A 26,064-nucleotide genomic window follows, 5' to 3' on the forward strand; every position below is an offset into this window, starting at 1 on the left:
TCTATCCTCATCCCTCTCTTCTTCATCTGGTTCATTTTTTTTTTAGAGGCTACTAATCTGCCAGGGCCTCTTTCATTTATCACCATTGATGCTTACATATGATTTGCTATAGTATCTTTTTTTCATAATTTTCTTTTAGTTTACCTATTTCTATTCATAAAGATTTTAAAACTTTTTTTTTAAAGTCTTTGGCATACTGGAAATTACTATTACTGGAAATGCCCTTAACTTGAATTATCTTCTTGTTTGGATAAGAGAATAGTAATATTCATTCTTAAGTTACTTGATAAACATTATAAATGTGGCCAAATTATCACTAGAACTGAACAGTTAACATGTTTTTCCCTCTTTTCTGAATTCTTCAGTAAGCTAGAAATAAAAGTAGAAAAGGATGGAGAAAACAGGAAAGTCACAGAAATGTTTTCATTGGTTAGATGTTTCATGTCGTATGCTATTTTGAATTGTCCACATTTTGAACTACAGTTTAACTTTTACAATTCAGTTGAGACAATATTTCAAATTTCACATATTTCATGAGGATAAAAAGTGATTAAATTTGAATTATCTTTCATGAAAACAGCTCTCACAGAAGTGATTTTCTATCTATTTTAGAAACTATTTTTCCTATTTTTATAAATTAAATTAAAAAATAAAATTGAAAGGTAAAATAATAACTAGTGCATAAAGTAGAGCACATAAATGTTACTATGGAAGCTGTTATATATAAAATAACCACTTAATTTTTAATTACAATGATTAATATGAAATAGAATGAAATTCTAAATAGCATATAGTATATATGCAAAACACTTCACAAACATTGAAGGGATCAATAAATGAATTATTTTTTAAATCAATAATGTTTTTTGACTTGACTATATATATTTAGTTGAAAGGAGGCTGGATCTGGGAGAAATAACTAGTACTATCTAGGTTTCAATCTCCTTATTTATAAAATGAGATGGTTATTGTACATGACCTCAAAGATTTCCTTTAGGACAGCTAAGTGGCACAATGAATAGCATAATGGGTCTGGAGATTCAAAAACATCTTTTCAGTTAAAATCTGGCATCAGACATTTACTATCTGTGTGATCCTGGTCAAGTCATTTAATTCTTTTTGCCTTGGTTTCCTCATCTGTAAAATGAGCTTCAAAATGAAATTATAAACTACTCCTGTATCTTGCGCCAAGAAAATGCCCCAAATGTGGTCATAAAGAGCCAGCCATTACTGAAAAGTGATTGAACAGCATCATCAAGGACTTTTGTAGCTCTAACTCTATAATCCTATTATCTTATATCTTGGTGGAAGGTTACATACTATGTACTTTAGAGATATCACATTACTAAAAGAACAGAATGAAATCACTTTTTATGCAAAATGTACAATTGTAAAATCAACATACCTGAACCAACTTCTTTTTCCTCCTCTTCAATGTTATTTTTGATACTATCATATTCCTCATCAATTGTTTGGTTGCCTCGTATCTGTGACAAAACTCTCCGAGCTTTTTGAGTCTGTCCTTTCTGGATGAGCCATCTTGGGCTTTCCGGCAGAAAGAGAAATCCAAGGAATTGTATTATTGCTGGGATAGCTGAAAGGCCCAGCATATACCTACCAAAAAATAGAATTCTGTAAATCTAATGTCATTAGTCTAAAGCATAAAATAATTATGTTGGTTACATTAAATTTAAGTTTAAATGACTAAAATAGTCAGATTTTATTTTTTGTACATAATGGGTACTTAACCCTCTCTCTAATATAGATTTATGATATTATTTTCTATATTGGAGATGACTGGATTCTTCAAGACTATAATTATACATCACAAACATTGGCAGATGATAACAGATAAATGAATATTAAGTACAGGTATAAATTTTGTCTTCCATTTGAGTACCAGCCTCATTTCAGAAATGCTCATAATTAAAAAGTCATAGTGATTTGATCTGTATGAATTAAAGTCACAAGGAGTTAAAAGTATAGAAATATGTTTTTAAAACCAATAATATTTATTCTGAAAATAATCAGTCAAGATGACAAGAGGAAGAGCTCTGCCCTACAACTACTGTACAAAGATCTAGGGAAAAAAGTATCATTTCAAGTTCAAATCAGGAAATTCAAGAAAACAACTCATAGTAAGTAATTTATTCCAATCCAGATCAACACAGAGAAATAGACAAAGACGGTGTCTTTGGATACTGATGAGGGAGACAAGCTAGGATCACTTCATACTTCGAATCATGCATACTGAATGAGAACCTACTAGTAGATACAGTGTGTTTGTGTGTATCAACATCTATATGTATATATCCTTTACAAAAATTGGTCAAATACCAAATAATAAAACATCATACACTGTGACAGAAAAGGAAAAATATTAAACATGTAAAGAAGAGAAATAATAGATCAATGAATTTGGAATTCAGACTAAAACAATTAAAAAACAAAATTTAAAGATCCAATTAATCACCAAAATAAAATATTGAAAGTCAAATAGAGACTAAAACAATTGAAAGGGAAATCCCCTCCCTCACTCAATTACTAAAATTAGGAATCATTTAAAAAATAGATAAATTACCCAATTTCATTTTTAAAAGTTAATAATAATAGCTAATATTTCTATAGTGCCTACTATGTGCTAGACACTATGAGGAGTACTTTAGAAATTTATCTCATTTGATCTTCATAACAACCTAATAATGTATACACTATTATCATCCCTGTTTTATAGATGAGGAAACTGATGCAAAAAGTTAATTAACTGCCCAACTAGCCAAAAAGTCTCTGAGATAAAATTTTAATTCAGTCTGCCTAAACTCTGTCCACTCTTTAACCCCAGTGAAAAAACAAAGAAAAAAGCAGGGCAGAGCCAAGATGGCAAAGAAAAGATAGGGACTTTTCTGAACTCTTCCCAGAACCTCTCCTTTAAGTAATGCCATAAAATAATTTCTGGTGTGGCAGAACTCACAAAAAGATGAGATAATATAATTTCCAGTCAAAAGTAACTTAAAAGATTGGCAGGAAAGATCTGTCACTCCTGGGTGAGAGTGGAGAAGTCTCCAGCACGGGACAGGTCAGCAAACCAGGAGCAAGCCTTGGAAGCCACTGAATCATCAGCAGTGATTGCTTCCAGATCTCTCAGTCAACAAATGATAAGGGTTTGAACAATCGATCAAAAAAAGATTACAAGTGTGTCTTTGCTGGAACTGGGCCAGGACTCTGTTGCTTTGCCCATATTTTTATCTGGGTCACAGTCCTGGGGAAGGGGGGGAGGCAGTCCCTAGGGTGAGGAAGAGCACTAACACACCAGAGTTTGTACTACAGTGGAGTGGGGATCCTCCTCACAATTCCAGGGCAAAGAAAAGTACTTGTGGTAACTCACAGACCAGAACACAAAGCAGGAGAGTAAACCCATCTCTCCTTAAATCATACCATCTTGAAAGAACTGAAAATTTATAGGTCTTTAGAAGTACCTCAGGAAATAGCTACACAAAACCCCTGAAGCTTGGGACAATGAATCCTCCATCTTGGAAGCAGAGCCCTATTTTAATAAAAAGTTTAAAAGACAAAAAAATAGACTGGCAAAATTAGCCAACAATAAAAAAACATTCTGACCATAGAGAGTTACTTATGGTGACAAGGGAAATCAAACACACACTCAAAGGAAGACAACAAAGCAAAGCTCAAACATCCAAAGCTTCCAAGAAAAATATGGATTGATGTCAGATCGTGGAAGGGGTCAAAAACAATTTTGAATTGTTTGTAGCAGCTCTTTTCATGGTGTTAAACAATTGAAAATTGAGTTGATGCCTATCAGGGAATGGCTGAATAAGTTATGATGTATGAAGGTAATGGAATATTATTGTTGTAGAAGAAATGGTGAGCAGGCTGATTTCAGAAAAGTCTTGAAAGATGTACATGAACTGATGCTGAGTGAAGTGAACAGAACTAGGAGAACAATGTACATAGTAACAACAAAATTATTTGATAATCAACTGTGATGGACTTGGCTCTTTTCAACAATATAATGATTCAAGGTAATGGAAAGTGCCAAACACATCCAGAGAGAGAACTACAGAGATTGAATGTGGATTGAATCACAGTATTTTTATTTTTTGTTTGTTTCTTTCTTTCTTTCTCATGTTTTTTTCCTATTTGGTCTGATTTATCCTACACAACATGAAAAATAAAAAATGTATTTAAAAGGATAGTACATATTTAATCTATATCAGATTGCTTACTGTCTTGCAGAAGGGGGAGAGGAAAGAGGGAGGAAAAAAAAAATTGGAACACAGAATTTTACCACAAAGAATGTTGAAAAATTTCTTGACATGTATTTGGAAAAATAAAATACTATTGAGGAAAAAAACAATTTTGAAAATCAAGTAAGAGGGGTAAAGGAAATATTCAGATGAGAAAGTGATTCAAGGAAATTATGAAAAAAGAGTCAAAACACACACACACACACACACACACACACACACACACAAATACTAAAAAATTACACCTTAAAAATATAATAGGCCAAATGGTAAAAAAAAAAAAAAGGTACAAAAATCCAATGAACAGAATAATGTCTTTTTTTACTGAAATTTTTTTATTCTTTATTTTAACAATATTTTATTTTTCCAAATACATGCAAAGATAGTTTTTAAGCTTTACCTTATCAAAACCTTGTGTTCCAAATATTTCTCCCTTTCTTTCCCTTTTCCCTCTCTCCAAAACAGCAAGGAATCTGATATAGGTTGAACATGTGCAATTAGAAGATTGTCTTGAAAAGCAGAAATGCTCCAATAGAAAAAGAAGAATAAAAATTCACTGAAGAAAAAAAAACTCCTTTAAAAGTAGAATTGGACAAATGAAAAAGGAGGTATAAAAGCTTGCTGAGGAAAGTAATCCCTTAAAAATTAGAACTGAGCCAATGTAAGCTATTGACTTTATGAGAAATCAAGAAATAAGAAAACAAAACCAAAAGAATGAAAAAATAGAAAACAATGTAAAATATCTCATTGGAAAAACAACTGACACAGAAAAATATAGGAGAGATAATTTTAAAATTATTGGATTATCTGAAAATTATGATCATAAAAAAGAGCTTAACCATCATCTTTCAAAAATCACCAAGGAAAATTCTCTACTAAACCTGAAGATAAAATAGAAATTGAAATAATCTACTGATCACCTTCTGAAAGAGATCCCAAAATGAAAACTCCTGGAAATAATATAGCCAAATTTTAGAGTTCCTAGATCAAGGAGAAAACATTGTAAGCGGCCAGAATGAAATAATTCAAGTATTGTAAAGTCACAGTAAGGATAACACAAGATTTAGCAGTTTCTACGTTAAAGGATTTGTGATCTTGTAATATGATATTCTACAGGCAAAGGAACTAGGATTACAATCAGGTATTACCTATCCAGAAAAATTAAGCATACTATTTCAGCAGAAAAAAATGGATATTCCATGAAATAGAGAACTTTCAAGCAGAAAAGACCAGAACCGAATAGAAAATCTGACTTTCAAATACAAGATTCAAGGGAAAGGGAAATTATAAGGGACTTAATATTAAACTGTTTACATTTCTACATGGGAAGAGGATACTTGTAACTCATAAAAATTTTCTCTTTATTAGGGCAGTTAAGAGTGTCTGAATATAGAAAAAGGACACAAGTATGAGTTGAATATGAAGAGATATCTAAAAAATTAAAAATCAAGAGGTGAGAAAGAAGAATGCACTAAGAGAAAGGGAAAGGGAGAGGTAGAAAAAAGTAAATCATCTAACATCAAAGAGACAAGAAAAAGCTTTTATAATGGAGAAGATGAGGAAGGTGAAGAGGAGTCAGTGAATTTTAGTTCCATCAGAATTGGCTCAAAGAGGGCATATTATGCATACTCAATTGGGTGTAAAAATCTAAATTTCTCTACAGGAAGGGATGAGGTGGGGTGATAGAAGAGAGGGCAAATTGAGGAATGCAGCAGACAGAAGCAAAACAGTTTTTGAGGAGGGACAGGATGAAAAAATAGAGAAAACAGAATAAATATGGGTGAACTAAGAATGAAACACATTAAACAATCATAAATGTGAAAAAAAATTAAAGCAAGTTTTTTCTAATAAAGACTTCATTTCTCAAATGAGAACTGAAGTCAAATTTATAAAAATAAGAGCCATTCCCTAATAAATAATCAAAAGATATGAACAGTTTCAGTTTAAACAAAGCTATATAGAGACATAAAAATTGCTTTAAATCACTATTATTTGGAGAGATGTAAATTAAAACAATTTTGAGGCACTAACTCATACCTCTGGATAATAGAATAGAAAAGGAAAATGATCAATATTGGAGGGGGTATGGCAACAATGGGACATTAATGCATTGTTGGTGGAAATGTGAGCTAATTCAGCCATTCTGTGGAGAATGTAGAACCAAAGAATCTATAGAACCTTGTATACTCTTTGACCTAGCAATACCATACCTAAGTCTGTATATAAAAGGGGATAAAAAACAAAAAGGAAAAGGACCTATATGGACAAAAATATTTAAAGCAGCTCCTTTCTGAGGGCAAAAAATTGGAAATTGTGGATGTGTGTAGAGGGCCAGAACTCTGGAAAGGTGTACTTGAATCAAGGACAGCAGGATGCTTATAGTTAAGCACCTACTCAGTGTGATTGATGGGATAATGGTTCTTTAGTTAAACATATATTTAATGTGCTGTAATGATGTAATCACTGTAGTTGGCATATACTTAAATGTGATATGGTGATGTAATGTTCTACAGTTGGCACATGCTCAGTTGTTGTAAAGATGTAATTGTACTGAGGTATTTAAGGGCTGAGAGTCTTGGACCCAGACACAAAGAAGACTCCAGACTCATCCTTGACAAGCCAATTCTGCTTTATTAGGAATTTTCTTCAATTGATCTTTGCATCTCTGCTATTTGGCCAATTCTGATTTTCAAGTCATTCTTCTGTTCATTGGATTCCTGTCCTTTTGTAATCTGCCCTATTCTTTTTTAAATATTGTTTTCTTCAGTATTTTTGCACCTCTTTTACCAAAATATTAACTTTTTTCCATTATTTTCTTGTATCACTTTAATTTCTCTTCCCAATTTTTTCTTCCACCTGTCTTACTTGATTTTAAAAATCCCTTTTGAGTACTTTCACATTTTGAAGCCAATTCATAATTTCTTTGAGACTTCAAATATAGGAGTTTTTACTTTGTTGTCTTTTTCCTAGTTTGTGTTTTGATCTTTTCTATCACCATAGTATTTTCTATACTCAGAATATTTTTCTGCTGTTGACTCATTTTGCAGCCTATTTCTTGACTTTTAACTTGATGCTAAAGTAAAGCTCTGCTTCCAGAGTGGTGGGAGCACAATCCCAAGATTCAGGGTTTTTGTGAATCTGTTTTCAGAGATAATTTTAGGGACCTACAAGTTTTCACTCCTTCCAAGATCTAAGAAAAGGTGTATTACTGCCCTCCTGATCTTTATGCAGGTATGGGTAATGCAAGAATCCTACCCCTGGTACAGCAAAGTTTGAATCTTAAGAGCCATCTTTGGTATCTCTGGACATGGTATGTGGGCCTTCAGAGCCCCTGGGCCTCAGCTGTAATGGTTAGAGCACCACAATACCACAATGCTCAGAAATATGATTGTTTCTGGCTCTCAAGGTCTTCTTCCTTCTTTTTCATCCATCTTCATCCATTATTTCAATCTTCCACTCTTACTTATTCCAGATATAGAGACTTAAAGTTACACATAAAGCATCACTACTTTCAGTGGCCCTTTTTCCTATTTCCTATGGGCTTCTGGCAAACTTTTTGTGCTCCAGATTGGAAGAGATTGATAGTTTTACAATAGATCTCTAGATCACTATTCAATTTATTGTAAATGTCAAAGTTTTGCAAGAGTCAGTGCAAAGCAGTTGGACAGATTCCTTTTTGTTTGGATTTTCTGCCATCTTGGCATAAAGTATTTAGCCCTTAGGAATAATTACATCTCTCCAATTAGAGTGTTAATCCAATTACTGGTATTGCCAAAACCCATTTTACTAATGTTTCAAGAAAGAAAAACAGAAAAAAAGGTCCCTAACACACATTATATTGTAGGAAAACATTCATAAAACTATGATATAAGCAGAAATTTTAGTTATTTTGACACTATTTTTTATCTTTGTGCTAATAATATAAAATTACATAGAAATTTAGAATAAGAAGGCATGACTCTGACAATTACATTTATTTACACACGGCTATGTGACTGAGATTCAGTTTCATCATTTGTAAAACAGGGATACTTACACTACTTACCATACAGAGATATTTTGAGGAAAGTGCTTTGTGACCATCAAAATAATTTATAAATGTGAGTTACATTTGATTCTGAAGAAGCAAAGATAACTACCAACTATGTGATTAGGGAAAGCATTCTAGTGCAGGAAGTTTGCCATATTCAAGTGATTTGTTGCTGTTGTTCAATCATTTTAATTGTTATGTTTGTATCCCAAGGTCCTGGTATAGTGTTTGGCAGATAGCAAATGCTTAATAAATGCTTATTGATTGACTGATAGACATTGAACAAAGGTAGAAAAATACAAAGGCATAATTGCCATAAGTAAAGCCAAAAAGCTTTAGGAATGTATAGCCAACCTTAATTCCATATTTTTGAATTTTAATTAATTTCAATTGTCCATATATATTTACTTTTATAAAAAATAATTTTAATTAAAAAGTTCACTTGAATACAAAGTTTTACAACATTCCCTTTTGTCTAATCTAAGTTTGGATAGCCAAAAGATCAACAAACTATATACTTAACATAAATGTAATCAATATTTTTCTTTGTGGCATTACATATTTATTTGAAATTCAAAGTTCTTTGGGTTAAAATTAACCTGACTAAATCAAAAAAGAAACAAAATTTACTTATTTATAATTCATCAAAAACATGTTGATATTATCCAAAGGCAAGTATTACTACACTTATTTTATAAAAAAAAATTCTAAAAAGCCACATTCATTTAGCTGTCATTAAAAAGCTGTTTAAAAATGAATACCATACCATTAGTAATCTCTTTATTATTAAATTACTTCTCCACCTTTTGCAGTCAGATACTGTCACATAAATTACGAAATAGCTAATAATAAGCAATCTTAAGTTACTTATATATTTTTTAAACCACTGTAGCATCTTCTCCTAAATGTTCTTAAACTTGATAATTTACATATTTGAATATTAAATATAAGAATAGTGTACATACCTCCATCCATCTTTTGGGAGATAACTGAAAGCTCCATCAACAACACTTGCAAAGAATTGCCCTCCTGTGATGAATAGTGTGTTAACAGTTACTAATCTGCCTCTTAAATTGGGTGGAGAAACTTCTGCAATGTACACTGGTACTGTCATGGAAGCAATACCTACAAAAGAAGCAATAAAAAATAAACATAACATTTATTATATCTTATCTTTTGTCCCAAATGTTAAAATAAGATAACTACATATGTTTGTATAAATTTACACACATCACTTCTTAGCCTCCAGTTAAATGTATATGTATAATATAATATGAGATTGATTTGACCCATTTTCCACTATATTTTCATTTATATTTTATTTTTATGAACAGGTACGTAGAACTGGGCAGCTAGATTAATTCAGTGAATAGAGTACACACCTTGTAGTGAGAAATATCTAAGTTCAAATCTAGCCTAAAATATTTACTAGCTGTATGACCTGAAGTAAGAAACATATACCTTATTAATAACTTGGGCATGAATAGCACTACCAAAAAAGAAGTTAAACATGTTACCAAGATTTTGAAGCTTTGGAAGAGAAACTAAAGACCACAAAAACACAGGCTGTCTTTTCTTCAGTGTTGCCTTTTTAAAAGAAATAGTAATCCCTCCTGTACCTCTATACTTCATGCTCTTCATTAAAGAATATTTTAAAAGGGCAAATGAGGGACGATAGCAATCTGTAAGGACCAAGAAGAGCCCAAATCCCCTATACATATGCCAATGAAGAGATTAAATTGATTCTGTATATTAATTTGAATCTATCCTATAATTTTATTCTATTACTGACCCACTTTGTATGATTGCTCAAGCTGCATTTCTTTGTCTGTCTATAAGTAAAGTTTAGAAACACAATTCTTCTGCTAATCACTGTTCTGTTATTGCCTCAAGGAAATCTGTTATCTTTGAGGGATTCAAGTAGACACCAGGGAGTGGGATCCATTATCTTTAACTCTTCAGGAGCCTCAAACAATAACTTTGTTCTTTGTTTTCATGTACTTTCCAAAAGTATATGAAGGCTAGAAAGCCCCATTTTGTAGTCTTTGGCCATTGAGAGATGTCAACCAATTTTATTGATTCCTATTAGTCTATCTAATAAGTTGATCATGCTCAGACTGTTGTTTCTCAGTTTATCTTAATTTTCAAATGTAAATAAAAAGAACCAACTATAGACACCTCTACCCAATCCATAGCAACATAAATGAAACACAGAATACTGTGGAAACTATAAAATAGACAATTAGGGATAGGTGGAAGATTCAATGCTAAGAAGCCCCAGAGAAACTGAATAGGAACTTCAAGAGGAGATCAAGACTAGAAAAAGACCTTAGGAAGAAACTAGAAATTGGGAGGGGGGGGGGAGGATGCAAAGTATCTCTAGAGCAGCAGAAGGAAAAGACTTTAGGAGCAGGGGACTTCTGGCTACAGCAGAAGAAAAGTTCCAGAGTTGTATTCAAAAAGCTTTGCAATAACCAGCAACCAGATAATCTGAACCTAAACCATAATATGAGATGATTAAATAATTCTTTGGGGTGAGGCATACATAGTCTTAGCCACCACACTCTGGATTTATTATAACAAACATAGTTGGAATAAAGAGCAGGAACCAGCCTACCCCTTACAAGCCAGATGCCGAGACTCCTGATATGTGTAAATCAAAGAAAACAACAAATATAATGAAGATTGATATATTGGAATGAAAAAAGATCACGTGGGAGACAATACCCTCACCAGGAGTTCAAGTAGATCCTCAGAGAGAAAAATACTCTGGCTATAAGGATTATAAGAGTACGGGGAAGAAATGAAACAAGAGGTAAAAACTGAAATGGCTACGGATTAAAGAAAGGCAAGAACTGAAACTTTGGAAAAGACAGTAAGAAATCTTGTACAAGAATTGAATTTCCTGAAAGTTAAAAGGGGACATTCAGCAAAAGACTCAAAGAAGCAAAAAAAATTATTTTAATTAAAACATTTGAAAACAGAAAAAAACTAAGTAATATATCAAAAGCAAATTATCTGAAAAAACAAGTACACAAAATACAATCTAAGAATTGCCAAATTATATGAAAATGATGATAAAAAAACTAGGACACCATATTTTTAAAAAATTATGCTTCAAGTTAACTTGTAATGTTTTAAAATAGGTGTATATGTATATGTGTAAATACATATACACACATATATTTTAGAGCAAGCTAATTAAAGAAATGGATAGCCAGGTGGTACAGTAGAATACTGTGTCTAGGAGAAAGACCTAAGGTCAAATCTGACCTCACTTGTGAACCTGGGCAAATCACCTAACCAAACTGTTTGCCTCGATTTCCTCCTTTGTAAAATGAGCTGGAGAAGGAAATGACAAACTACTCTAGTATATTTGAAAACCCTAAATGAGGTGACCAAGAGTCAGACATGATTAAAGTATCTGAACAACAATAAGAAAATTAAAGCAATTAGCATCTGGATGCAATTTGCATGATGAGGCAAAGAAAAGCCTAGACTAAGAATTTAGATGTTGTTCCATCACTAACTTGCTGGATGACATTTCTTTTTTTATTTCTTTAAAAAATTTTTAATGAAAATTGTCCATATACCTTGGAACCATAGGTAAGTAAAAGCAGAAAATAACAAGTGTTAACAGGGATGTGAGGAAAATTGAGAAATTAATACAATGTTGACAAAGTTGTGAATGATTAAACCATTCTTTAGAGAAATTTGGAATTATGCCCAAAGAGCTATAAAATAATACATTATACCCTTTGACCTGGCAAATACTACAATTAGGTCTGTATCTCAAAGAGATTAAAAAACAAAAATGAAAAGGACCTATATGGACAAAATATTTATAGCAGCTTTTTTTTCTGGTACCAAAGAATTGGAAATTATGGGGATATACATCAATTGGGGAATGGCTGAATAAATTGTGATGTATGATTATGATGGTATACTATTGTGCAATAAGAAGTGATGAATAGGATGTTCTCAGAAGAACCTGAAAACAATTCCATGACCTGATGCAAAGTGAAATGTACTGTGTACAAAGTAACAGCAATATTGAAATTTGATGACCTGTGCACAATAGAATTATTCTCAGCAATACAATGAAAATATATTAAGTGAAAAATCTTTGAAGAAAAAAATTAGAAGTTAATTGAAGTCCAAATAATTTAGTTCTAAAGAACTAGCAGGTCCAGGAACAAAATATAGAAACAATAGAAAAATATATCCAAGACAATGAAATAGTAGGACAATATACCAGAACTTGGGAGAGGAGGTGAAAGTAGTGTTCAGAGGAAAATGCTTACCTTTAAATGGATTCTTTAACAAAAGAAAAAAATTCAACTAATGTAATGCCAGAGAAACTGAGGCAGGAGAGAGATTAGAGAGTTTTCAATATTTTATTAATTGGAGAGTCTAATTGACTGGACAGGACTCTCGTCTCAAATTATCCAGTCAGATAAAGATACACTGGGACCACGGAATCCATGTTGGTCCCAGGGCTGGAGGAGACTGTCATAGCCAGTAGCCAGCCTCTAGCAATGAATAGGAGAAAACCAACTCTTAAATATCCTCCAGAGACAAAGAAGGGTAAGAAGCCCGGGAAAACTTCTGTCAGGATTGGGGGAGACCATAAATTCTAAAAGCCCAGAGACAGGATGTCTGAATACACAGAGATAAAGATGTCAGTGAGGTCTTGAGGGATATTGTAAATTCTTGAGGACAGGGAAAAGTCAGGAGTTCTGCTCTCTAGATTATCTTGCTAACAATTTATAACCTTAGAGTAAACGGTTCCCAATCTTAATGGACCAGAAGGGGTTTTTACAGTTTTAAGGAATTGAGACAAAGGAAACTAGTTCAGGGAAACCAAGTCAGAACAGTTAAAGAGAACTCTGGCATAACACTAAATGCAAAAAAGTTACTAAAAAGAACTAGAAAAAATGAAAATGCTCAACTAAATGATTAAGAAGAAATTATAAAAATAAAAGAAACATTTTAAAGAAAAAAGTTATGCAATAAACAAAGCTACATATTGTGTAAAGTTCACTCATTCCTCTCCACTTCCTCCATCTTCCCCTCCATTGTACCTCTCCCTTTCCCTTTTTCCATGCAATCTTTTCTTATCCCTTAATTTTATTTTTTTAGATACCAATCCTTCATATTCAACTCATACTTGTGCCCTCTACCTATATATATTCCTCCTAACTGCTCTACTAATGAGAATGTTGAGTTACAAGTATCATCTTCCCATGTAGGAATGTAAACAGTTGAACCTTAAGTCCTTTATTATTTTCTTTTCCTATTTATCTTCTTATGTATCTCTTGAGTCTTATATTTGGAAGTCAAATTTTCTACTGAGCTCTGGTCTTTTCATCAAGAATGCTTGAAAATTATCTATTTCATTGAATACCTGTTTTCCCCCCTGAAGGATTATGCTCAGTTTTTCTGGGCAGATGATTCTTTTGTCCTCTGGAATATCATATGTCCAGTCCTGGACCTTTTCTTAATATAGCAAATAATATTTATCTAAAATAATGAACAAACTTTATCTGAAATAGAGAAATATTAAAGTCTTTTTCAATAAAATAAGCAAAAATGCTGATTATTGCCACAATTACAATGCTAGAAATGCTGTCTATAGCAATAAGACAGAAAAAAATTATAGAATAAGCACAGAAAAAAAGGAAACAAAATTATTGCTTTTTGAGTAGAATGTATATTAAAAATCCTAAGGAGTCAATGAAAAACAACTGAAACAATTAGTAAAAGTAGCAAAGTTGAAGTCTATAAATCTATCTAAATTATCAGTATTTCTGTAGAAAACCAAAAACCAGTGGTAAAAAAGAGACAGAAAGAGATAATCCATGCAAAAGTACCATCTATTATTTTGAGTCTATCTACTCAATCATAACCAGAAATTACATGAATCCAACTATATAACACTCTTTAAAAATACAACACTAAATAATAATTACTCATTATGTCAAGCCAATATAATAAAAAATTAGGATACTGCCTAAATTATCTTAGGGTTAAATTAACTTTAGCTTTTATGAATGAAACTTCCAAAGGATTATTTTAGAGAGTTGGGGGATAGGGGAGAATTAAATTTAAATGGAAGGAAAAAAGGTCAAAAATCTAAAAGAAAAGATGGGTAAGAAAGGAGACTAGCAGAACAAGATCTCAAACTATACCACAGAAATCATTAAAATGATTTGGTATTCTTTAAAAAATGGCAAAATTTATTAATTGAACAGATCAGATATATAATATACTGTAATGGGCCAGAACTCTGAAACAAGGATTCTTACAAGGTGCTCAGTGGAACTGATAAGACAATGGTTATCTAGTTTAGCATGGTGATTAATAGTTCTGTAGTTCAGCATATGTACTTAGTACTTAATATAGTTCTACAAGATTCACACTTATAGTGATGTAATAATAATAGAATATATAAGCTAGGATAAACTCAGCCAGAGACATTCATTCCATCCCACCTTTATGGTGTCTGGAGGCTAGAGCACAAGCCTTCAGACTCAGAAATTCATTCCATCTCACACCATAGTGGTGGCTCTCCTCCTTCACTTCTCCACTGAAACGAAGAATCTGGAAGACCTCCAGAAAGCTAGCCAAGCCCCAGGTGAAGGATACAGACTTTGAAGGAGATAATAAAGAATTTGGACTTTATTCCTGGCTATTCTCGTGGTGATTACTTTCCTGAAACAAAGGCTGGTCCAGAAACCTCCAGAAAACCAAGCAGAATATTACAATATTCAGAAGCAAACAGAGAAGCACATTGTTGTCTAAAACTCCACTAAATGTGGTAAGGATTCAATATTTGGGAAAAGCTGCTGAAAAAATTGGAAAGCAACCTGGCAGAAACTAAGTATAGGCTAATATCTCCTACTATGAGCAAAGATAAGCACCAAATGGAAAAAAGACTGAGATATGAAAAGTGACATTCTAAGGAAATTAGAGAAGCAAGTAAATTAGATTTATTAATAGAGGAAGAGTTCATAACCAAACAAAAGGTAAACATGGATCACAAAAGACAAAATGGAACATTTTGATAGCATAAAATTTGAAAGATTTTGCATAAACAAAAATTCTATATTTATAATTAGAAGAGAAACAAATAATAGGAAGGGGACCTTTTCACCAAAATTTCTCTGATAAAGAAATCATGATGCTTGGTCAAATTTATAATTCTGCATCATTTCTCAGCAGATTAAAAAAATAAGAAGAAAGAGCAATTTTCAGAGAAAGAAATCCAAACTATAAATAGCAATCTGAAAGTACTCCACATTATTAATATTTAGAGAAAGTTGAAACAATTTTGAAGTTCCACCTCAGAGACATAAAACTGACAATGATAACAAAATGAAAAAAATGAATAATGTTATGCTGGAGGGTTTATGGGTAAATGTACACTAGTGAACCAGCTATATCAAAAGTAATTTGGAACACTGTGCACCAAGTTACTAAACTGTCCATACACTTTAATAGGTAATATTAGGAAGGAACAAAACACCTATTTGATTAAGTGCTTACTATATGCCAGGCATTTTGCAAAAAGCTTTACAAATTTAATCTCATTTGATCTTCATAATTATCTGAAATGTAACTGGGAGCTATTATTATTCCCATTTTATAGTTGAGGAAATTGAAGTTGAAAGAAACATATAAGATAAATGATTTGTCCAGGGTCATGCAACTAGTGCCTGAGGCCATATTTGAACTTGTCTTCCTGATTTTAAGACCAGTGTTCTATCTACTGCAACACTTTGTGGCCTTTGTGAACTAAAGAAAAAAAAAATTAAATCAAGAAAGAGGAAAAGCAGTAAAATGTTTGTAGCATATTTTTTCATAGTAGTAAAAATACTAGAAACTGCATCTAGAGAGGTCTATCAGGATTGAATGTGGAACACAACATAGTATTTTTGCCTTTTTTGTTGTTGTTTGCTTGCTTGTTTTTTCTTTCTCATTTTTTCCTCTTTTGAGCTGACTTTTCTTCTGCATCATGATAAACGTGGAAATATGTTTAGAAAAAGTATACATGTTTAACCTATATTGGATTACTTGCTGTCTAGGACAGGGGGAGCTGGTAAGGGAGGCAAAGATGGCAGATTTGCAGACAAAAGGCAAGAAAAGTAAAAAAAAAAAAAAAAAAAAAAAAAAAAAAAGGAATTTGAAATATGCTGAATCATATAGTTCAGGGGATCTAGAAGATGAAAAAGAGAATCAGAACCACCCAACAGAACACAAACTGTTGTTTGTGCAATCTCAGTTTGCTGATGCTGGCCCAGCCCAATGGCACAGTCCTGGTCTTCATATGGCACTGTTAAGTTGCCTTGCCCTACTACAGCAACCAGAGGCAAAACCAGTTTTTCTTCTACACCATCCAATCGTTTTTTGGATCCCTTTCAGTTCTCGAATTACCTTTCCAGGGTATCACATTGGTATTACTGCTAATCAGACCATGTATACACTAAATGCCAACTTAATGATCTTTGTAGGATACTGGATGATATCAGATAGAAATCTGATAGATCAGTTTTTCTTACTTTTGATTTCCCTGAAGTCATGAATGTTACCCCTGTCTTTTTTTCTATTTCAACTGAAGCATACTCTAGTCTTTTACCGTTATGATTACTGTGAATACTATTGTGGAAAAATATTATGAGGATTTTCATAATTATCGATATGATATATATAATAAATATACTAATAATCTAATAATACCCTAATAATGTGGATTTTTCAGTTACAATTTCCCCATTAAACTCTGATTGGGAATCAGACTCTTACAATGAAGCTTGAAATGATAGATCAATTCTTGACAACTTTTTCCTGTGTATGTTAAGTGAAGTGAATCAAAGTTTGCAGTACTTGTTCTTGTCACAGAACTCTGGTCCTGTCCCCCACCAAGTAATGACCTCCAGGATTTGAAACAGTCACTTAAGAACTGTTCCTATGGGGCTAGGTGGCACAGTGAATAGAGCACTGGCTTTGAAGTCAGAAGGACCTGTGTTCAAATCCTGTCTCAGATACTTAATACTTACTAGTTGTGTAAACTCCTCCCCCAACTGCCTTGACCAACTCCTCTTTCCTCACCCTCTTACCCCTCCATCCCCCAACCTCCCACCCCAACCCCCTGCAAAAAAAAGAACTGTTCCCATACAAGGAATTGGACATTGAGTAGATGCCCCACTGTAGAGAAATGACTGAATAAGTTATGGTATGTAAATGTAATAGAATATTATTGTTCTATAAGAAAGGATGAACAGGCTGATTTCATGTAACTCACTTAACTCCTTTAAGAATTTGGATACTATATCACAATGCTGCACATATGTTTAGCATTACTATTGCTTCATCGACTATGCTACCTTTATTGCAAGATATAGTTTCTTTCCTTATCTCTTTAAATTAGGTCTATATTTGCTTTTGCTTTTTCTGAAATCAGGATTACTACACCTGTTTTGTTTTTTTACTTCAGTTGAAGCATAACAGATTCTGCTCCAGCTAATTACTTTTACTCTGTTTTTGTCTCTCTGCTTCAGTTATGTTTCTTGGAGGAAAAAAAAAAACATTCTGTAACATTCTGGTTTTTGATCCACTCTCCTAGTCATTTCTACTTTATGGAGAGTTCATCCTATTCACATTCACAGTTAGGATTATTAACTAGGATTGTATTTCCCTCCTTTTTTTTCCCTCTCACTTTTCCCCTTGTCTTTCCTCCAGTGTTTAGCTTCTGTCTACTGCCTCCCCCAGTCTTTTCTCTCTTCTGTTAGTCCCTCCCCACTTTACTTATTCACCTTCCTTCCTGTTTTCCGGTTCAATAATATAGATTTCTAAATTTCATGAATTTTTGGGGCCATTACTGAAGAGAATAATGTTTAAATGATGCATATATCTTGTAAATAAAAAGCTATAATAAAAAATATAGTCTTAAGAAAGCTTGAAATCCTTTTATTTTATTGAATGATCATTTTTCCCTTTGATATATTATGCTTAACTTTCTTGGGTAAGTGATTCTTGGTTGTAGTCCTGCTCCTTTGCCTTCCAGAATTTCATGGTCAATAATCTCTGATCCTTTAATGTTGCAGCTGCTAATTCCTTTGCAATCCTGACTGTGTTTCCCCAATATTTGAACTGTTTCTTTCCGGCCACTTGCAGTAATTTTTTGCTGACCTGATAGTTCTGAAATTTGGTTATTATGTTCTTTACAATTTTTTTTATGATCTCTTTCCAGAAGTGATTGGTGGATTCTTTCAATGCATATTTTACCACATGGTTCTAGGATATCTAATGATAATCTTGAAAAATCCTGTCCATGTCCTCTGTTTGATTTTGACTTTCAGATAATCAAGTGACTCTGATATTGTCTCTCCTGGATATATTTTCCAATTCAGTTATTTCTTCAAAGCTACATTTTACATTTTCTTACATTCCCTTGAACTTGTTTGATTTATTAGCTTCCACTTGCCCAGTTCTAACTTTAAGGAGTTATTTTTCCTCAGCTTTTGTACTTCCTTTTCCATTGGATCAATTCAACTTTAAAAGTAGTTTTCTTTTTCTAAGCTATTGTCTTTTTTTCATAATTCTCTTATATCACCCTAATTTCTTTCCCCAATTTTTCTTCTACCTCTCTGATTTTAAGCTCCTTTTTGAGTTTTTCCATGAGTTTCCTTCCCTCTTGGGCTTGAGATCATTTCTCATTTTTCTTTGGGGCTTTGCCCATAGGTGTTCTGATATTGTGTCTTGATCTTCCCTATCACCATTATATCTTTCTACAGTCAGATACTTTTGTTGTTGTTGTTGTTTCTGTTTCCTCATCTTTTTTGGCCTTTGTCCTTTCTTTTAAATTTTATCTTTGCACATGGGGTGTAAGGTGCACTGTCTCAGGCTTTTTGTACCAGTGCCTGAAGACCTGACTCTTTATCTAGCTGTACATTGATATTGCCCTGAGACCCACAGTGGACCTTCAAATCTGGTGCTACACTAAGGAGGTGGTGTGCTGTGTGGCTGGTGCTGCCGAGGGCCTGAGGGGTTTGGCAGCTTGCTTGGTGCTGAGCCAACTCTTAATGCTAGTGTCTGGTGTATGGAATAGCCTGTGATCTTTTTCTGCCGTTCCCTGGGAGTACACTGAAGTATTTGGTGGTCTGGCCTTAGGCACCTGCTTATTTTTCCAGGGCTATATTATAATATGTGATGAAGGCCTCATGATGGCAGCTGCCTCTTTGCTTACTCCCCCACAGGTTTGGCTTGTTTTACTGGGGTTTCACTGAAGCAAGTGGCAATTCTCAAGCTGCCCATTTTCCCATTTATGCTGAGGCACATGCAGTCCAAATTCTGGCATTTGTCTGCTCCAGGCAAATGTGTAAATGCCCAATTATGTTTTCTGAGTTTTCATTACGGTAATAATAGTTGTGTCTTTGTTAGCCAGAATTCTAATAGATAGATGAGAGAACCCTTACAATTTATCTCATTTTAGTGAGATATTTATTACTGATAGTTCTGTATTAAACTTTTTGATATCTTATAAACTTTGAGATAATGTACTTTAACTGTATATTTTGAATTAATGCAAATTTTAAAAAACTATCACATATACAAATGCCAAAAACAGGACAATACTTTAATGGGAAAAAATACAACATAATTTTGGTGTGATTAGTTCTCAGTATATAACCTTGAATAAATGGATTTCTTAATTTATAAAAACAGCTACTGAAAATGGTCTTAAATGTAATTGATATTGGTGGGCTCTTTTTGTGACATGTAATGAGAAAAGTATTGATGGAAGCACACAATCTGTTCTGGCCATAATGTCAGATAATTTGATGATTGGAAGAACATTTATAACTACTATATACTTCACTTGTACCTCTCAATAATATTATTTTCTTTAAAATAATTTTTACGATATTATTATGATAAAATTAAAAGGAATGGGCAGATTTTGCATTGTCTTTAGATATATAGTGGTTATTTCTTAATATTTTCTATTTTCATAAAAGTTGAAAAAGCAAAAGAAATTATTTGTCATAAAAAGCTTTTTTGAACAAACAAGATTAATACAGCCAAGATTAGAAGGAAAACAAAAAACAGTAAAAGATTTACAACAATTATCTCTGATAAAAGCCTCATTTCTCAAATATATAGAGAGAACAGAATTAAATATATAAGAATACAAGCTATTCCCCAATTGATAAATCATCAAAGATATGAAAAGGCAATTTTCAGATGAAGAAACCAAAACTATCTATAGGGAAATGAAGAAGTGCTTTATATCAGTACTGTTTAGAGAAATACAAATTAAAATAACTCTCAGGTACCACCTCACATCTGTCAGATTGGCTAATGGAGAAAAGGAAAAGGTTAAATGTTGGAGAGGATGTGGGGAAATTGGGACATCAATATACTATTGGTGGAGTTGTGTACTGATCCAATCATTCTGCAGAACAATTTGGAACTTTATCCAAAAGGCTATAAAACTGTGTATATCCTTTTACCTAAAAATACTACTGCAAAGTCTGTTTCCTAAAGAAATTGTTTGTAAAAAGGAAGAGACACATTTGTGTAAATGCATACATACATGCATATATATATATATATAGAGATATAGATATATATATAATACACATCTTTTTGTGGTGAAAAAAATGGAAATTGAGAGGATGCTCATTTATCGGGGAATACCTGAATCAATTCTAGTATATGATTGTGACGGAATGCTATTGTATTATAAAAAATAACAAACAAGATGCTTTCAGAAAAAACTGGAGAGACATACATGTTCTGTTGCAAAGTGAAGTGAACAGAAGCAGGTGGACAATGTATATAGTAGCAGCAATATTGTGGAATGATTAACTGTGAATTACTTAGCTAGTCTCAGCAATACAATGATGTAAGATCATTTCAAAGGACTATGATAGAAAATTCTATCCACTTCCAGAAAAAGAACTAATGGATCAAAGCATACTTTAAAAAAAAAAAACTTTCTTTGTTTTTCTTGGCTTTGCTTTTGTTGTTCTGTATTCTTTTTTTCAATATGCCTAATATGGAAATGTGATGTGCATGAGTATACATGTAATAATCTATATCACATTATCTGCCTTCTTGAGCAAAGATGGGAGAAATTTGAGAAATTTGGAATTCAAAAATAATTTTTAATGTTAAAAATTGCTTTTACAGGTATTTGAGAAAAATAAGATAAAAACATTCTTAAAACATTAAAAAATGACATCAATATGTGGCTATCAAAAACTGTCATATGTATAAATCTACTGCACAACTTCTCTGAAACAATTACAAACATTTACTGAGTATGCATTATGTACATAGGTACTGTTTATGTCTTTTTAAATTTATTTTTAAAGTACTTTGTTTTTTCTAAATACATGAATAATTTTCATCATTCATTTTTGTAAAACTTTATGTTTCGAATTTTTCCCCTTCCCTCCTTAATCTCCCCCTCCCCAAGAAGCAAGCAATGTGATATAGATTAAATATGTGCAATTCTTTTAAATATAGTTCCGTATTTGTTATGTTGTATAAGAAAAACCAGATTAAAAGAGAAAAAAACATAAAAAGAAAAAACCAAGCAAACACAAACCATCAACAATAACAAAAAAGTTAAAACACTATGCTTTTATCCATATTCAGTCTCCATAGTAGTTCTCTTTCTAGATGCAGATGGCATTTTCCATCCCAAGTCTATTGGAATTGCCTTGAATCACCTCATTGTTGAAAGGAGTTAAGTTCATCAGAATTGATTATCACATAATCTTGTATAGTTTCCTCTTGGTTCTGCTCACTTCACTCAGCATCTGTTCATGTAAGTCTTTCCAGGATTTTCTGAAATCAGCCTGCTCATCATTTCTTTTACAACAATAATATTCTACATATACCATAACTTAGCCATTCTCCAACTGATGGACATCCACCTAGTTTCCAGTTCCTTGACACTATAAAAAGGGCTGCTACAAACATTTTTGCACGTGACTTCTTTCCTGGTTTTTATAATCTCTTGGAATACAGACCCAATAGAGACACTGCTGAATCAAAGAATATGTACAGTTTGATAGTCCTTTGGGCAGAGTTCCATATTGTTCTCCAGAATAGTTGGGTCATTTCACAACTCCACCAACAATGTATTAGTGTCTTAGTTTTCCCACATCACTTCCAACATTTGTCATTATCTTTTCCTGCCAACTTAGCCAACCTAAGAAATGTGAAGTGATATCTCAGAGTTGTCTTAATTTGCATTTCTCTGATGAATAGTGATTTGGAGCACTTTTTCATATGACTAGAAATGGCTTTAATTTCTTCATCTGAAAAATTGTCTGTTCATATCTTTTGACTATTTATCAATTGGAGAATGGCTTGAATTCTTATAAATTTGACTCAATGTTCTCCAGCTATTCTGGAAAGCAATTTGAAACTGTGGTTAAAAAAAAAAGCTATCAAACTATCCATACCTTCTGATCCAGCGATGTTTCTATTGGGCTATTATGATCCCAAAGAGATCATAAAGGAGAGAAAGGGACCCACATATGCAAAAATGGTTTTGATAGCCCTTTTTGTAATGACAAGAAACTGGAAACCGGATGCCCATCAATTGGAGAATGGCTGAATGAGTTATGGTTTATGAATGTTATGGAATATTATTGTTCAATAAGAAATGATCAATAGGATGATTTTAGAGAGGCCTGCAGAGACTTACGTGAACTGATCCTAAGTGAAATGTGCAGAACCAGGAGACAATTATACATGGAAACAATAAGATTATATGATGATCAATTCTGATGGACATGACTCTTTCCAACAATGAGATGATTGAGGCCAGTTCCAATGATCTTGTGAAGATGAGAGCCAACTACATCCAGAGAGAGGACTTGTGGCAACTAAGTGTGGATCCATAACATTTTACTCTTTGTTTGCTTGCATTTTGTTTTCTTTCTCATTTTTTTCCTTTTTGACCTGACTTTTTTTTGTGCAACAAGATTATTGTATGAATATGTATACATATATTGGATTTAACATATTTTAACATTCTTAACATATATTGGATTACTTGCCATCTATGGGCGGGAGTGGGGAGGAGGGAAAAATGTGAAACACAAGGTTTTGCAAAGATCAGTGTTGAAAAATTATCCATGCATATGTTTTGAAAATAAAAAGCTTTAATAAAAAAAAGCGGGGGGAGAAATGAGATTTTTATCAGAAATACTGGCTGCAAAAAAAAAAAAAATTCCCAGATTTCTGCTTCCCTTCTAATTTTAGCAGCATTGGCTTTGTTTGTGCAAACCTTTTTTAATTTAATGTAATTGGAATTCCTTCTTTTGCATTTAATAATCTTCTCTAGTTCTTCCTTGGCCATAAACTTCTACCTTCTCCATAGAGCTAAAAGATAGACTATACCTTGTTCTGCTAATTTGCTTATAATACTAATCTTTATGTCTTAATCATTAACTTAGTTTTGACCTGTCTTAATATTGGGTTAGATGTTTGGTGTCTAGTGTCTGCCATACTAATTTCCAGTTTTCCCAGCAATTTTTGTCAAAGTTCTTATTTCAGAAGCTTGTGTCTTTGGGTTTATCAAACACTAGATTACTATAGTCATTAACTATTGTGTCTTGTGAACAAGAACCTAACCTATTCCACTGATCTACTACGCTGTTACTTAACCAGTACCAAATAAATGGTTTTGATGACCACCACTTATAGTACAGTTTTTGGTCTGATCTAATTTTTTTTCATTAATTCCCTTGACATGCTTGATCATTTGTTCTTCAAGATGAATTTTCTTATTATTTTTTCTAGCTCCTCTAAAGTAATTTCTTAACATTTTGATTGGTATGGCACTGAATAAGTAGATGAATTTAGATAGAATTGTCATTTCTATTATATTATATCTATTATAATATTATATATTATATTATTATATTATATTAACTTAGCCTTAATTCTTCCAATTGTTTAGATCTAATTTTATGTGAAAAGTGTTTTGTAATTGTATTCATATAGTTCCTGGCTTTGTCTTGGCAGTAGATTTCCAACTATTTTATATTATGTACAGTTATTTTAAATGGGATTTCTCTTTCTATTTCTTGCTGTTGGGCTTTGTTGGTAACATACAGAAGTGTCAATGGTTTATGTGGGTTTATTTTCCATCCTGCGATTTTGCTAAGTTTGCTAGTTTTTTAGTGAATTCCCTAAATATATCATCATATCATCTGCAAAGAGTGATAGTTTTTTCCCCTCATGACTTACTCTTATTCCTTGAATTTCTTTTTCTTCTCTTATTGCTAAAGCTAACATATGTAGTACAATATTGAATAATACTGGTGATAATAATTTCAACCCTGATCTTTCTGAGAATGCTTCTCCCCCCATTATAGATAATTCTTGCTGATAGTTTTAGATTGATAGCACTTTTAATTTCATTTCTAAATTTTATTTATGCTAGTTTAAATCATAACCCAAAAGTTCTTACAGAAGATTATCAATTTCTTGAATTTCAAATGAACACCCAAATTTAAGGTTTCAGAAATATCTATCTTCAAGGTTAAGTGCATTTCACTTCTTTTCACTTCATCTCATTATTTCCTCAAATATTTCTTTAAAATTATATGTCTAATAATTAGTGTCATAAAAATAATATCAGAGGAATCCACATTTTAAAATCTGCATTAATAAATTTGCTTTTACAATTTATTATGATACTGTTTTAGACAAAAATATGCACTAAGGAAAGAACACCAGTATTGTCACCCATTTATAATATGATTATCTGGAAGATTAACACTTTTTTCTATTATGTCATTTCCTTTACTATTAGTTGAATACAGTAATATAAAAGTTACTCTCACTGTGAATCAAATCCCCAATTCATTAGATTTTTACTTATCAAAAGAAGAAAATTGAGAAGAAGAATTTGTTATTTAATTTTTAGTGGCAAATTTTGTTGGACTGTATCAATTTCTCCTCATTAAATAATCTAACTTTTCTCTACTATCACAGATTTGTAATTAAAATCCCATTAATAATTCTTTTCAAGGAAAAGCAGTTGAGAATTATTACTCCTTAATATTAAAGAAAGTTAAATTGTTAAAGCATTTCACAGTAATGAAATATATATATATGTGCATATATATATGGAGAGAGAGAGAGAATTATTTTTCATCTATACGAAATATGACTACCTACTTGGAAGTCAGAAAGTATACTGGAAGAATGAAAATATGATGATAGGGATGTTCAAAACAAAAACCAAAATCCATAAGCATAAATAACTATTAATAACAAAACTAGCAGAAATATTATTATCTCAATAGATACAAAAAAGCCTTTGACAAATATAATACTCATTTCTATTAAAAACACCAAACAACATTGGAATAAATGAATTTTACCTTAAAATAAGTAATATTTACCTAAAGCCATCAACAAGTATTATCTGTAATAGGCATAAGCTAGAAGCCTTCCCAATAAGATCAGGAATAAAACAAAGACATCCATTATCATCTTTAATATTCAATATTTTACTATAAATACTAGTTATAGCTATAGGACAGTAAAAACTTGAAGGACTTAAAATGGGCAAAGGGAAATATAACTATACTCTTTGCAGATGATATGATGTTATACTTAATAAATTCTAAAGAATTAATTAAAAACTACTTGAAAAAATTAATAACTTTATCAAAGCTGCAGAACACAAAATAAACTCACAGAATTCATTAGCATTTCCATATATTACCA

At 32.3% G+C, this 26,064-nt stretch overlaps 1 protein-coding gene across 1 annotated transcript in view; it reads right to left on the bottom strand.

Moving 5' to 3' along the window:
- The window catches only part of SLC2A13 (solute carrier family 2 member 13), a 134,884-nt gene that overhangs the window by 100,764 nt on the left and 8,056 nt on the right, over nt 1-26,064 (bottom strand). The window contains exons 2-3 of the mRNA XM_031940525.1: nt 9,261-9,420; nt 1,406-1,614 (exon numbers count right to left, since the gene is read on the bottom strand). Coding sequence (XP_031796385.1) covers nt 1,406-1,614; nt 9,261-9,420 — 369 coding nt within the window. The remainder of the gene's footprint in view (nt 1-1,405; nt 1,615-9,260; nt 9,421-26,064) is intronic.

The sequence above is a fragment of the Sarcophilus harrisii genome, chromosome 5, assembly GCF_902635505.1.
Source record: "Sarcophilus harrisii chromosome 5, mSarHar1.11, whole genome shotgun sequence".
Lineage (NCBI taxonomy): Eukaryota > Metazoa > Chordata > Mammalia > Dasyuromorphia > Dasyuridae > Sarcophilus > Sarcophilus harrisii.